This window comes from Chanodichthys erythropterus, chromosome 15, assembly GCF_024489055.1.
Source record: "Chanodichthys erythropterus isolate Z2021 chromosome 15, ASM2448905v1, whole genome shotgun sequence".
In the NCBI taxonomy this organism is placed as follows: Eukaryota; Metazoa; Chordata; class Actinopteri; order Cypriniformes; family Xenocyprididae; genus Chanodichthys; species Chanodichthys erythropterus.
Window position 1 is genome coordinate 14,459,767 of NC_090235.1, and position 16,197 is coordinate 14,475,963.

The 16,197-nt window shown below is 43.2% G+C and overlaps 1 protein-coding gene across 1 annotated transcript in view; it reads right to left on the minus strand.

The window, feature by feature from the left end:
• Positions 1 to 16,197, minus strand: part of syngap1a (synaptic Ras GTPase activating protein 1a) — a 110,930-nt gene that overhangs the window by 46,656 nt on the left and 48,077 nt on the right. Inside the window, exon 3 of the mRNA XM_067412305.1 lies at positions 5,869 to 5,974. Coding sequence (XP_067268406.1) covers positions 5,869 to 5,974 — 106 coding nt within the window. The remainder of the gene's footprint in view (positions 1 to 5,868; positions 5,975 to 16,197) is intronic.

The window sequence follows — 16,197 nt, forward strand, 5'->3', positions numbered from 1 at the left end:
TCATTATTTACTCACCCTCACGATGGTCCAAATACTGTTTCCATGCAGGGTTATTATCGTTAACCAAAACCAATACTGTTAAAAACATTCTTGTTAATTGAAACAAAGCTGAAATCAAATAAATATATTAGATGAAAATGTAAACAGCATTTCCTTGGCAAAGTTGAAGCAATACAATCAATTGGAAAATGGAAATAAAAACGTAAATAGTAATATAAAACAATAATAAAAAGAAAAAAAGAAAAGCAAAATGACTAAAAATTAAACCAAAATGAAAACTGAAAATATAAAAATAAACGTTAATTTGAAATATTAATATAAACTCTAATAGATTATAAATAATACTAAAATTACACTGTTCGCATGGAACGCAAGTTAATCATTTTTGATGGGCATCATAAAAATACTTTGGTATACTTTTGTATACTATACTGATATAGAGAATGATGTGATTGCAAGCAGCCCGAGTTAAGGACCTATCAGCCTGCGTTATCTAGAGTTTCATGACAGAACTTTGTATTTATAATGCATTACAGCACATATTTATTCAATGTTACACCTTTAGAAAGTATAATGAATTAAAACACACGATAAACAACCAATGTCATATCAAATATAACAAGGAATATGCAAATATTGTAATGCATATTAACTATGATTACTCATGAAGAGATATAATGCATTAATGAATACCTTTATACTGCATTAGACAAAGGTTTCAAGTAAAGTGTTTCCAGTAGTTTTCATTGAAATACTTTGAATTCTGAAGTCTGAAATCATATGATGCTTTGTGTGACATTTATGCATTTGTCAGATGCTTTTATCTAAAGTGACTTCAGTCTATATATGGTGTATAACATATTATCATGCGTTCCCTGGATATCAAACCAGCGACCTTGGCAAAATATAGGTGGTTATACTTAATGACTATCTTTCCTTGTGTGAAATATGAATGTTCAGCATCATGATGCTTGTTTGCGAGACTCTAGAGAACGAATGACTTTTCATATTTGATTTGGTGAGAGTAAATAGTCACTTACATTTCACACAAAGCATCACATGGCTTCAGAAGACTGGGAATGAGTTATATGGCCTGTTGTTGTGCCGCTGTTTGTCCTTATTAGACATGATGGTGGAAAATGAGGACAGAATGTGATGAACTGAGTTCTGATAAACTGTTCCTTTAAGCTGACGGCTGATCTACAGCCAGTAAAGATCATATATGAATAATATATCAGACATCTGTGTGGATCTCTGCTGGAGGAGATCACATCACATCCTTCTCTGCAGAATCAACCTAAACCTAAATATAGAAATTTTGGATCAAAATGGATTCATTACCTGTACTTCACATCTGGCTTTACTGTACGTGTGTGCCAGTGACGCTAGAGGCTGTGAAATGATCAGATGCTGGTTTATACTCTCATACGCTGACTGACAAAACACCTGAAGAAACCTTTTATAAACTACCACAGCATGCAGCAATTGTTTTGCAATATATATATATATATATATATTTTTTTTTTCTTGCACGATAAGAATTCAATTTAATGCATTAAATATTTTGCAGTAAATTTAATTCTTTGCATTATATTTTTTGCATTATACGGTATATTTTTCAAACTATAATAAGTTTAATGCATCATTCAGTTTAATACATCATAGACCTGGTGGTATACTTGAATTCTTTGCATGATATATTTGCATGATATATTATATATTTTTGCACTATAAGAATTCAGTTTAATGCATGATATATTTAGCAGTAAATGTAATTCTTTGCATTATATTTCTTGCATTATACAGTATATTTTTCAAACTATAATAACTTTAATGCATCATACACTTGGTGGTATATTGAATTCTTTGCATGATATATTATATATATTTTTGCACTTTATTTTTTGCACAATAAGAATTCAATTTAATGCATGATATACTTTGCAGTAAATTTCATTGTTTGTATTATATTTTTGCATTATAAGAATTTTATTTAATGCATTATATATTCTGCATTAAATGTAATTCCCTGAATTACAGAAACCTTGCATAAAAAAGCTAAGATAAGACTGAGAAAAATGAAATCTGATATTGCCTGCTTCATTAGACTGATCTGATCAAATAAATAAATACTGATGGCTCACTGATGTACGGTGCACCCGCACTGAATGCACTAACTGTCGTGGGACTTTAATAGCGACTGATACATCAGCTCAGCTCAGATATCATAGGCGGGCGAAGCCTGTAAAACTCACCGAATCAATGAGACGAGCAGCTGCAGTCACTGAGATCTACAGCTACAGAAACACCAGAGATATGAATTAAATATAGCACTAAAATGATGTGATTTAAACACTAAATTCCCGTTTAAAGCCATTGATTTCCGCTCTGCGTTTCTTTCTCATCTTGTTTGCATAAAGTTCAGCATTTCTCAACTTTCTGATGTTCTCAACAGTCAGTCCCACAATCCCCCACAGGAGGCTGACGCTTACAAAGAACGAATGAAAAACAGCTCGGAGACGCACAAATGCTCAGGTTAGATGCATGTCAACACACAACCTCTGACCTACGACCTCTGGCTTATGATCCAATCCTGCAGCGTTTGATTTCACCAGAAAACTGATGTCCAGACTGACCAGAACACCCTAGCAACAGCATAGCAGCGACCTGGCAACCAATCACAATCATGGCAGTGAGTTTTTGTGTAATACAGCTGTTTGTGAACGTAAACGGTCTGCAAAGTTTTAAAGATCAAAGTGCTCGACAAATAAAGGTCAAAAGAAGCGATTTTAAACTGCCAAAATGAGTCGTCAGTAATCCGAGTCTCAATGTAACTAATTTGCATAATGCTCTTCATTGGCTGTACAGCGTCTCTTTGCCCCGCCCTCAATCACTGTAGTTGTGTCTGAGACTGGAGGAGTTTGGTTCGTGTTGTTCGTGTCGAGAAGACGCTGTTTTCTGCTGCCAAAGCAAATCCACTTTGATGAGATTGATACGGTAAAACTGACGATCCAGATATGATAATGAGCGTTTGGTTTCTGACCAATCACAACAGACCGGGATGGCTGACCAATCAGAGCAGAGCAGCTCTCAGAAAGGCGGGGTTTAGAGAGTCCGAATCTTTGAACGAAGCGTTTCAGACACTGAGAGAAAAGAGCTGATGCTGCAGTGGATATTATGAGACAATTAAAGTGTTTTTGACCTTGGATGAGTGTAAACCTGTTGTAGGAGACGACAAAAAAGTGTGCAGATTCTGTGTGGGCCGTCGTAAAACTGTTTTCGGCAGCGATCCACAAGCTGAAGAATAGCAAATGTAGTATGCAGTATGCATACCATCTAAATCTTTCTAGTGTACTGTGTGAAACAGTATGCACACTATACAGTGCACTACACTGCAGAAATGCACGAATGTTCACAGCCCAGATCACCTGAGGTGAGACAGCTCATATATATCATTCATTATGAACTTACACCCTGACGGAAATCATCACACCATCATTTCTACTTCAAATCATCGGTCAGTACACTTCGAAGGCCCCTGCAGTGACTTACCGAAGAAGAGAGACAGGAGGCGTCAGGCCTCAGCGCGTCTGTCTCTCTGTCTGTCTGTCCAGTCCAGTAACTTGCATTGAATATGTTCAGTCAAACTGTCCCTCCGTCATCTGTCATTCTCACTGTCCTCAGATCAGCTCTGGACAATCACTGTCCAATTCTGTCACACATGAAGGGTCCTCAGTGATGCAGTGAAGTTTGCAGCTTCTGTGGACATGTGCAGTGCTCTTCATCATCTTCATCATTGGCTTATTGAATTCGTTCATCAATATTTCATGCATAACCCGCGCGCGATTAGACCACCCGCTCCAGACTCCAGTGGAGCTCCGCGTCCTGCAGCGGCTGTTCCTCTGTCTTCAGTCCGGCTGTCGCTGCACTCTGCTCGGCCTGCGCTCGCTCGAGTCTCCGCCGTTTCCAGGGTAACGCGCAGAATCCCGCCGGCGCTCATCGTTCGCTCCGCGGCGAATGCGACAGAAGCGCGCGCGGCGGGTTCGTCATGTCGCCGATGGTGTTAATGTGCGCGCGATCACTCGCGATCTTCATCCCGTTACTCCCGCAGCATCGTCTTCTTCATCGAAAATAAATGTGATGTATTCAGCGCGACGGTTAGACGCGGAGCGCGCGAGTCAGGAATGATCCTGCGTGGGCGGACCGCGCGCGCATCATCCTCATCATCTTCATCTTCATCTCACACTGGCAGAAGAAATCATGCAGCCCTACAGCGCGTGTCTGACAGACTGAAGCAGAAATCTGCTACTACCCCTACACATGCGCGCGCACCTCTAATAAAGGTAGAGCACTGTTTCAATTTGAACGTCATTAACACACAATCTTGATTCACTAATGTTAAGCATTTGAAACCTCAACAGCTGAGAGGATCTTTGGGTCTCAAACAAAACGACCCGGGTTCGATTCCCACGGCGGACGAGATCGATTGATCGTTTTTTAATTGATCAGGTAAAATAAACTAAAACACATGTCAGATTAACTGACATTAAACATTAGAAACTTTAACAGCTGTTAAGTTCTTAGTACGTATTATTAGCCATCCGTGAGGAAGCGCGGTGGGAGTGGCACGCTCTTCAAACAGAACGACCCGGGTTCGATTCCCGCTCTGGGCGAGATCGATTGATCGTTTTTTAATTGATCAGGTAAAATAAACCCAGATGTATTGGTGACGTTACTGACTACATTAGATTTACTTCAACAGCTGCACATTCAGTGACTAACACAGTTAAAGTCACCAATAAATCATTACTCCTAAAGAAAACGTGAAATAGTCCATGCTGTCAGATCCATTCTGTTAAACGAACGCTTCATCAAATCTTTTAAATCAGTGATTAAAAGGAAAATCGAATTTGACAGAATAATGTATTTTCTTTTTAAATAAGTGAAACAGAAAAGGACCATCAATATTGTGTATAACACACTCACACTAGAGAGCTGAACGCGGGTCACACACCCACTCGGAGCGCCGCGCTCAGGATGGTTCAGTCCACAGCCGCGCTGCACAACGCAACACGGAGCAAACCAACCGGCTCACCGTGGGGGAGCTGGCTGGTGGCACAACGACTTACAGTTTCCATGACAACACAAGCCTTCAATCTGTGGATGGCCGTCCTCCATATTAAATAAGGACGAGTATAAAGCAAAAGGAAAAATAAAGAGAGAGAGTGAAAGATGGTCGGCCAAAGTGCTTTCGCTCCCCCGAGCCATCGGTTAACACACAGCTACAGCGATCTGTAATTATTGTCATGGTTACCAGCAGAATAGCTCTGTGTGTGTGTGTGTGTGTGTAATTCAGCTTCTGAAATACAATCACATGCATCAGTGTTAATTACAGGCAGCATTCATAATAATATACAGTAAGACTATGTGTGTGTGTGAGTTTTGTATATGTTTATGTGCAAATATGTGTGTTTAGGTATGAATATAAAGTAGTGTATTGATGAATATGTAAATGAGGCATCAAGAACTCCTGCTGTGGATGAACAGGCTTGTATTCACACATAAAGTGCACATGTATATTTCTGTATATTTGGATCCACACTGAAACGTGCAACAACATCAACATACTGACAGCATCTAACGTACATCCTTTCTATATGAACGACTTTGGAGACATACAAATGTTTACCAATCCTTTAAAATGAATGGAATATTAAATTCACATACATTTGTAATGCATAGTAGATTAAGGCAACATCAAGAATGATAACTATATGCTATTTTTGAAAAATATTATGCGAGACTAACTATAACTGTAAAGATTTAATACTGTAAAGTGTGTGTGTGTGTGTGTGTGTGTGTGTGTACCTGACTCAGGATGTGGTCTGCTATCTGCAGGTACACTGACGGTCCTGCGCAGCAGTTTGTGTCGGTGAGAGACGGGACGGTGATCATTCATCAGCAATGGATGAACCTGACAACACACACATATTTATCATAAAACACATCGCATCAATCTATAATACTGACAGTGATAATAATAATAATAATAATTTGATCAGTTCTTTATTTAGATTATTGCTAACTACATCAATACTAGTTTAACTTTTCAGTAGTGTTGATCAAATACACTTTTCTGAAGAATCGATTTATTCAGATGCTGCATTTCAATTAACCATTAAAAAAAAATTCACATCCACTTGCTGAAGCACATGCACATTCACAAAACATTCATAGTGACAGAATTATACAGGAAAAATCACAGATTTACGTTTAGTTTTACACATATAGCAGATGCTTTTATCCAAGTTCATGCCTGGGAATCGAACCAATGATCTACTGTTTGAGTAAATAATGAAGTTTAGTCATATTATTTGATAGATTTGACTGTGTGTTATATATTCATCACCAAGCATTCAAATATACACACACACACAATTTATTTTTTTATTTTTCTCTCTATATATATATATATATATATATATATATATATATATATATATATATATATATATATATATATAATTTATAACTGTCAATGATGCACACAAAGGAGTAGAGCAACAAAAACTGAACACTCAGGAGAAGAACGCAATATAGCCACATTAACTTAGACGATACTGGGAGTGGAATCAAACGTGCTGCGTAACACGAGAATGAACCTCATTGGTTCTTGCTGAAGCTCAAACGTGCTGCGTAACACGAGAATGAACCTCATTGGTTCTTGCTGAAGCTCAAACGTGCTGCGTAACACGAGAATGAACCTCATTGGTTCTTGCTGAAGCTCAAACATGATGCGTAACACAAGAATGAACCGCATTGGTTCTCGCTGAAGCTCAAACGTGATGCGTAACACAAGAATGAACCTCATTGGTTCTTGCTGAAGCTCAAACGTGATGCGTAACACGAGAATGAACCTCATTGGTTCTTGCTGAAGCTCAAACGTGATGCGTAACACAAGAATGAACCGCATTGGTTCTCGCTGAAGCTCAAACGTGCTGCGTAACACGAGAATGAACCTCATTGGTTCTTGCTGAAGCTCAAACATGTTACGTAACACAAGAATGAACCTCATTGGTTCTTGTTGAAGCTCAAACGTGCTGCGTAACACGAGAATGAACCTCATTGGTTCTGGCTGAAGCTCAAATGTGCTGCGTAACACGAGAATGAACCTCATTGGTTCTTGCTGAAGCTCAAACCTGCTGCGTAACACGAGAATGAACCTCATTGGTTCTGGCTGAAGCTCAAATGTGCTGCGTAACACGAGAATGAACCTCATTGGTTCTTGCTGAAGCTCAAACGTGCTGCGTAACACGAGAATGAACCTCATTGGTTCTTGCTGAAGCTCAAACGTGCTGCGTAACACGAGAATGAACCTCATTGGTTCTTGGGGAAGCACAAACGTGATGTGTAACACCAGAATGAACCTCATTGGTTCTGGCTGAAGCTAAAACGTGCTGCGTAACACGAGAATGAACCTCATTGGCTCTTGCTGAAGCTCAAACGTGCTGCGTAACACGAGAATGAACCTCACTGGTTCTGGCTGAAGCTCAAACCTGCTGCGTAACACGAGAATGAACCTCATTGGTTCTGGCTGAAGCTCAAACCTGCTGCGTAACACGAGAATGAACCTCATTGGTTCTTGGGGAAGCACAAACGTGATGTGTAACACCAGAATGAACCTCATTGGTTCTGGCTGAAGCTAAAACGTGCTGCGTAACACGAGAATGAACCTCATTGGCTCTTGCTGAAGCTCAAACGCGCTGCGTAACACGAGAATGAACCTCATTGGTTCTTGCTGAAGCTCAAACGTGCTGCATAACACGAGAATGAACCTCATTGGTTCTGGCTGAAGCTCAAACGTGCTGCGTAACACGAGAATGAACCTCATTGGCTCTTGCTGAAGCTCAAATGCGCTGCGTAACACGAGAATGAACCTCATTGGTTCTGGCTGAAGCTCAAACGTGCTGCGTAACACGAGAATGAACCTCATTGGTTCTTGTTGAAGCTCAAACGTGCTGCGTAACACGAGAATGAACCTCATTGGTTCTTGTTGAAGCTCAAACCTGCTGCGTAACACGAGAATGAACCTCATTGGTTCTGGCTGAAGCTCAAACGTGATGCGTAACACGATAATGAACCTCATTGATGCTTGCAGAAGCTCAAACTTGCTGCGTAACACGAGAATGAACCTCATTGGTTCTTGTTGAAGCTCAAACGTGCTGCGTAACACGAGAATTAACCTCATTGGTTCTTGCTGAAGCTCAAACGTGCTGCGTAACACGAGAATGAACCTCACTGGTTCTGGCTGAAGCTCAAACCTGCTGCGTAACACGAGAATGAACCTCAGTGGTTCTGGCTGAAGCTCAAACGTGCTGCGTAACACGAGAATTAACCTCATTGGTTCTTGCTGAAGCTCAAACGTGCTGCGTAACACGATAATGAACCTCATTGATGCTTGCAGAAGCTCAAACGTGCTGCGTAACACGAGAATGAACCTCACTGGTTCTGGCTGAAGCTCAAACCTGCTGCGTAACACGAGAATGAACCTCATTGGTTCTGGCTGAAGCTCAAACCTGCTGCGTAACACGAGAATGAACCTCATTGGATCTTGCTGAAGCTCAAACGTGCTACGTAACACGAGAATGAACCTCATTGGTTCTTGCTGAAGCTCAAACGTGCTGCGTAACGCGAGAATGAACCTCATTGGTTCTTGCTGAAGCTCAAACGTTCTGCGTAACACAAGAATGAACCTCATTGGATCTTGCTGAAGCTCAAACGTGCTACGTAACACGAGAATGAACCTCACTGGTTCTGGCTGAAGCTCAAACCTGCTGCGTAACGCGAGAATGAACCTCATTGGTTCTTGCTGAAGCTCAAACGTTCTGCGTAACACAAGAATGAACCTCATTGGATCTTGCTGAAGCTCAAACGTGCTACGTAACACGAGAATGAACCTCATTGGTTCTGGCTGAAGCACAAACGTGCTGCGTAACACAAGAATGAACCTCATTGGATCTTGCTGAAGCTCAAACGTGCTACGTAACACGAGAATGAACCTCATTGGTTCTGGCTGAAGCTCAAATGTGCTGCGTAACACGAGAATGAACCTCATTGGTTCTTGCTGAAGCTCAAACGTGCTGCGTAACACGAGAATGAACCTCATTGGTTCTTGGGGAAGCACAAACGTGATGTGTAACACCAGAATGAACCTCATTGGTTCTTGGGGAAGCACAAACGTGCTGCGTAACATAAGAATGAACCTCATTGGTTCTTGCTGAAGCTCAAACGTACTGCGTAACACGAGAATGAACCTCATTGGTTCTTGGGGAAGCACAAACGTGCTGCGTAACACAAGAATGAACCTCATTGGTTCTGGCTGAAGCTCAAACGTGCTGCGTAACACGAGAATGAACCTCATTGGTTCTTGCTGAAGCTCAAACGTGCTGCGTAACACGAGAATGAACCTCATTGGTTCTTGTTGAAGCTCAAACGTGCTGCGTAACACAAGAATGAACCTCATTGGTTCTGGCTGAAGCTCAAACGTGCTGCGTAACACGAGAATGAACCTCATTGGTTCTTGCTGAAGCTCAAAGGTGCTACGTAACACGAGAATGAACCTCATTGGTTCTTGCTGAAGCTCAAACGTGCTGCGTAACACGAGAATGAACCTCATTGGTTCTTGGGGAAGCATAACAGGCTGCGTAACACAAGAATGAACCTCATTGGTTCTTGCTGAAGCTCAAACGTGCTGCGTAACACGAGAATGAACCTCACTGGTTCTGGCTGAAGCTCAAACCTGCTGCGTAACACGAGAATGAACCTCAGTGGTTCTGGCTGAAGCTCAAACGTGCTGCGTAACACGAGAATTAACCTCATTGATGCTTGCAGAAGCTCAAACGTGCTGCGTAACACAAGAATGAACCTCACTGGTTCTGGCTGAAGCTCAAACCTGCTGCGTAACACGAGAATGAACCTCATTGGTTCTGGCTGAAGCTCAAACCTGCTGCGTAACACGAGAATGAACCTCATTGGATCTTGCTGAAGCTCAAACGTGCTACGTAACACGAGAATGAACCTCATTGGTTCTTGCTGAAGCTCAAACGTGCTGCGTAACACAAGAATGAACCTCATTGGATCTTGCTGAAGCTCAAACGTGCTACGTAACACGAGAATGAACCTCATTGGTTCTTGCTGAAGCTCAAACGTGCTGCGTAACACGAGAATGAACCTCACTGGTTCTGGCTGAAGCTCAAACCTGCTGCGTAACACGAGAATGAACCTCATTGGTTCTGGCTGAAGCTCAAACGTGCTGCGTAACGCGAGAATGAACCTCATTGGTTCTTGCTGAAGCTCAAACGTGCTGCGTAACACAAGAATGAACCTCATTGGATCTTGCTGAAGCTCAAACGTGCTACGTAACACGAGAATGAACCTCATTGGTTCTGGCTGAAGCACAAAAGTGCTGCGTAACACAAGAATGAACCTCATTGGATCTTGCTGAAGCTCAAACGTGCTACGTAACACGAGAATGAACCTCATTGGTTCTGGCTGAAGCTCAAATGTGCTGCGTAACACGAGAATGAACCTCATTGGTTCTTGCTGAAGCTCAAACGTGCTGCGTAACACGAGAATGAACCTCATTGGTTCTTGGGGAAGCACAAACGTGATGTGTAACACCAGAATGAACCTCATTGGTTCTTGGGGAAGCACAAACGTGCTGCGTAACATAAGAATGAACCTCATTGGTTCTTGCTGAAGCTCAAACGTGCTGCGTAACACGAGAATGAACCTCATTGGTTCTTGGGGAAGCACAAACGTGCTGCGTAACACAAGAATGAACCTCATTGGTTCTGGCTGAAGCACAAACGTGCTGCGTAACATAAGAATGAACCTCATTGGTTCTTGCTGAAGCTCAAACGTGCTGTGTAACACGAGAATGAACCTCATTGGTTCTTGGGGAAGCATAACAGGCTGCGTAACACAAGAATGAACCTCAGTGGTTCTGGCTGAAGCTCAAACGTGCTGCGTAACACGAGAATGAACCTCATTGGTTCTTGCTGAAGCTCAAACGTGCTGCGTAACACGAGAATGAACCTCATTGGTTCTGGCTGAAGCTCAAACGTGCTGCATAACACGAGAATGAACCTCATTGGTTCTGGCTGAAGCTCAAACGTGCTGCGTAACACAAGAATGAACCTCATTGGTTCTTGCTGAAGCTCAAACGTGATGCGTAACACGAGAATGAACCTCACTGGTTCTGGCTGAAGCTCAAACGTGATGCGTAACACGAGAATGAACCTCATTGGTTCTTGCTGAAGCTCAAACGTGCTGCGTAACACAAGAATGAACCTCATTGGATCTTGCTGAAGCTCAAACGTGCTACGTAACACGAGAATGAACCTCATTGGTTCTTGGGAAAGCACAAACGTGCTGCGTAACACCAGAATGAACCTCATTGGTTCTTGCTGAAGCTCAAACGTGATGTATAACACCAGAATGAACCTCATTGGTTCTTGGGGAAGCACAAACGTGCTGCGTATCACAAGAATGAACCTCACTGGTTCTTGTTGAAGCTCAAACGTCCTGCGTAACACGAGAATTAACCTCATTGGTTCTTGGGGAAGCACAAACGTGCTGCGTATCACGAGAATGAACCTCATTGGTTCTTGCTGAAGCTCAAACGTCCTGCGTAACACGAGAATTAACCTCATTGGTTCTTGGGAAAGCACAAACGTGCTGCGTAACACCAGAATGAACATCATTGGTTCTTGCTGAAGCTCAAACGTGATGCGTAACACCAGAATGAACCTCATTGGTTCTGGCTGAAGCTCAATCGTGCTGCGTAACACAAGAATGAACCTCATTGGTTCTTGCTGAAGCACAAACGTGCTGCGTAACACCAGAATGAACCTCATTGGTTCTGGCTGAAGCACAAACGTGCTGCGTAACACCAGAATGAACCTCATTGGTTCTTGCTGAAGCTCAAACGTGCTGCGTAACACGAGAATTAACCTCATTGGTTCTTGGGGACGCACAAACGTGCTGCGTATCACGAGAATGAACCTCATTGGTTCTTGCTGAAGCTCAAACGTCCTGCGTAACACGAGAATTAACCTCATTGGTTCTTGGGGACGCACAAACGTGCTGCGTATCACGAGAATGAACCTCATTGGTTCTTGCTGAAGCTCAAACGTCCTGCGTAACACGAGAATTAACCTCATTGGTTCTTGGGGAAGCACAAACGTGCTGCGTATCACGAGAATGAACCTCATTGGTTCTTGCTGAAGCTCAAACGTCCTGCGTAACACGAGAATTAACCTCATTGGTTCTTGGGGACGCACAAACGTGCTGCGTATCACGAGAATGAACCTCATTGGTTCTTGTTGAAGCTCAAACGTCCTGCGTAACACGAGAATTAACCTCATTGGTTCTTGGGGAAGCACAAACGTGCTGCGTATCACGAGAATGAACCTCATTGGTTCTTGCTGAAGCTCAAACGTCCTGCGTAACACGAGAATTAACCTCATTGGTTCTTGGGAAAGCACAAACGTGCTGCGTAACACCAGAATGAACATCATTGGTTCTTGCTGAAGCTCAAAGGTGCTACGTAACACGAGAATGAACCTCATTGGTTCTTGCTGAAGCTCAAACGTGCTGCGTAGCACGAGAATGAACCTCATTGGTTCTTGCTGAAGCTCAAACGTGCTGCGTAACACGAGAATGAACCTCATTGGTTCTTGCTGAAGCTCAAACGTGCTGCGTAACACGAGAATGAACCTCATTGGTTCTTGGGGAAGCACAAACGTGATGCGTAACACCAGAATGAACCTCATTGGTTCTGGCTGAAGCTAAAACGTGCTGCGTAACACGAGAATGAACCTCATTGGCTCTTGCTGAAGCTCAAACGTGCTGCGTAACACGAGAATGAACCTCACTGGTTCTGGCTGAAGCTCAAACCTGCTGCGTAACACGAGAATGAACCTCATTGGTTCTGGCTGAAGCTCAAACCTGCTGCGTAACACGAGAATGAACCTCATTGGTTCTTGGGGAAGCACAAACGTGATGTGTAACACCAGAATGAACCTCATTGGTTCTGGCTGAAGCTAAAACGTGCTGCGTAACACGAGAATGAACCTCATTGGCTCTTGCTGAAGCTCAAATGCGCTGCGTAACACGAGAATGAACATCATTGGTTCTTGCTGAAGCTCAAACGTGCTGCATAACACGAGAATGAACCTCATTGGTTCTGGCTGAAGCTCAAACGTGCTGCGTAACACGAGAATGAACCTCATTGGCTCTTGCTGAAGCTCAAATGCGCTGCGTAACACGAGAATGAACCTCATTGGTTCTTGCTGAAGCTCAAACGTGCTGCATAACACGAGAATGAACCTCATTGGTTCTGGCTGAAGCTCAAACGTGCTGCGTAACACGAGAATGAACCTCATTGGTTCTTGTTGAAGCTCAAACGTGCTGCGTAACACGAGAATGAACCTCATTGGTTCTTGTTGAAGCTCAAACCTGCTGCGTAACACGAGAATGAACCTCATTGGTTCTGGCTGAAGCTCAAACGTGATGCGTAACACGATAATGAACCTCATTGATGCTTGCAGAAGCTCAAACTTGCTGCGTAACACGAGAATGAACCTCATTGGTTCTTGTTGAAGCTCAAACGTGCTGCGTAACACGAGAATTAACCTCATTGGTTCTTGCTGAAGCTCAAACGTGCTGCGTAACACGAGAATGAACCTCACTGGTTCTGGCTGAAGCTCAAACCTGCTGCGTAACACGAGAATGAACCTCAGTGGTTCTGGCTGAAGCTCAAACGTGCTGCGTAACACGAGAATTAACCTCATTGGTTCTTGCTGAAGCTCAAACGTGCTGCGTAACACGATAATGAACCTCATTGATGCTTGCAGAAGCTCAAACGTGCTGCGTAACACGAGAATGAACCTCACTGGTTTTGGCTGAAGCTCAAACCTGCTGCGTAACACGAGAATGAACCTCATTGGTTCTGGCTGAAGCTCAAACCTGCTGCGTAACACGAGAATGAACCTCATTGGATCTTGCTGAAGCTCAAACGTGCTACGTAACACGAGAATGAACCTCATTGGTTCTTGCTGAAGCTCAAACGTGCTGCGTAACACAAGAATGAACCTCATTGGATCTTGCTGAAGCTCAAACGTGCTACGTAACACGAGAATGAACCTCATTGGTTCTTGCTGAAGCTCAAACGTGCTGCGTAACACGAGAATGAACCTCACTGGTTCTGACTGAAGCTCAAACCTGCTGCGTAACACGAGAATGAACCTCATTGGTTCTGGCTGAAGCTCAAACCTGCTGCGTAACGCGAGAATGAACCTCATTGGTTCTTGCTGAAGCTCAAACGTTCTGCGTAACACAAGAATGAACCTCATTGGATCTTGCTGAAGCTCAAACGTGCTACGTAACACGAGAATGAACCTCATTGGTTCTGGCTGAAGCACAAACGTGCTGCGTAACACAAGAATGAACCTCATTGGATCTTGCTGAAGCTCAAACGTGCTACGTAACACGAGAATGAACCTCATTGGTTCTGGCTGAAGCTCAAATGTGCTGCGTAACACGAGAATGAACCTCATTGGTTCTTGCTGAAGCTCAAACGTGCTGCGTAACACGAGAATGAACCTCATTGGTTCTTGGGGAAGCACAAACGTGATGTGTAACACCAGAATGAACCTCATTGGTTCTTGGGGAAGCACAAACGTGCTGCGTAACATAAGAATGAACCTCATTGGTTCTTGCTGAAGCTCAAACGTACTGCGTAACACGAGAATGAACCTCATTGGTTCTTGGGGAAGCACAAACGTGCTGCGTAACACAAGAATGAACCTCATTGGTTCTGGCTGAAGCTCAAACGTGCTGCGTAACACGAGAATGAACCTCATTGGTTCTTGCTGAAGCTCAAACGTGCTGCGTAACACGAGAATGAACCTCATTGGTTCTTGTTGAAGCTCAAACGTGCTGCGTAACACAAGAATGAACCTCATTGGTTCTGGCTGAAGCTCAAACGTGCTGCGTAACACGAGAATGAACCTCATTGGTTCTTGCTGAAGCTCAAAGGTGCTACGTAACACGAGAATGAACCTCATTGGTTCTTGCTGAAGCTCAAACGTGCTGCGTAACACGAGAATGAACCTCATTGGTTCTTGGGGAAGCATAACAGGCTGCGTAACACAAGAATGAACCTCATTGGTTCTGGCTGAAGCTCAAACGTGCTGCGTAACACGAGAATGAACCTCATTGGTTCTTGCTGAAGCTCAAACGTGCTGCGTAACACGAGAATGAACCTCACTGGTTCTGGCTGAAGCTCAAACCTGCTGCGTAACACGAGAATGAACCTCAGTGGTTCTGGCTGAAGCTCAAACGTGCTGCGTAACACGAGAATTAACCTCATTGATGCTTGCAGAAGCTCAAACGTGCTGCGTAACACAAGAATGAACCTCACTGGTTCTGGCTGAAGCTCAAACCTGCTGCGTAACACGAGAATGAACCTCATTGGTTCTGGCTGAAGCTCAAACCTGCTGCGTAACACGAGAATGAACCTCATTGGATCTTGCTGAAGCTCAAACGTGCTACGTAACACGAGAATGAACCTCATTGGTTCTTGCTGAAGCTCAAACGTGCTGCGTAACACAAGAATGAACCTCATTGGATCTTGCTGAAGCTCAAACGTGCTACGTAACACGAGAATGAACCTCATTGGTTCTTGCTGAAGCTCAAACGTGCTGCGTAACACGAGAATGAACCTCACTGGTTCTGGCTGAAGCTCAAACCTGCTGCGTAACACGAGAATGAACCTCATTGGTTCTGGCTGAAGCTCAAACCTGCTGCGTAACGCGAGAATGAACCTCATTGGTTCTTGCTGAAGCTCAAACGTGCTGCGTAACACAAGAATGAACCTCATTGGATCTTGCTGAAGCTCAAACGTGCTACGTAACACGAGAATGAACCTCATTGGTTCTGGCTGAAGCACAAAAGTGCTGCGTAACACAAGAATGAACCTCATTGGATCTTGCTGAAGCTCAAACGTGCTACGTAACACGAGAATGAACCTCATTGGTTCTGGCTGAAGCTCAAATGTGCTGCGTAACACGAGAATGAACCTCATTGGTTCTTGCTGAAGCTCAAACGTGCTGCGTAACACGAGAATGAACC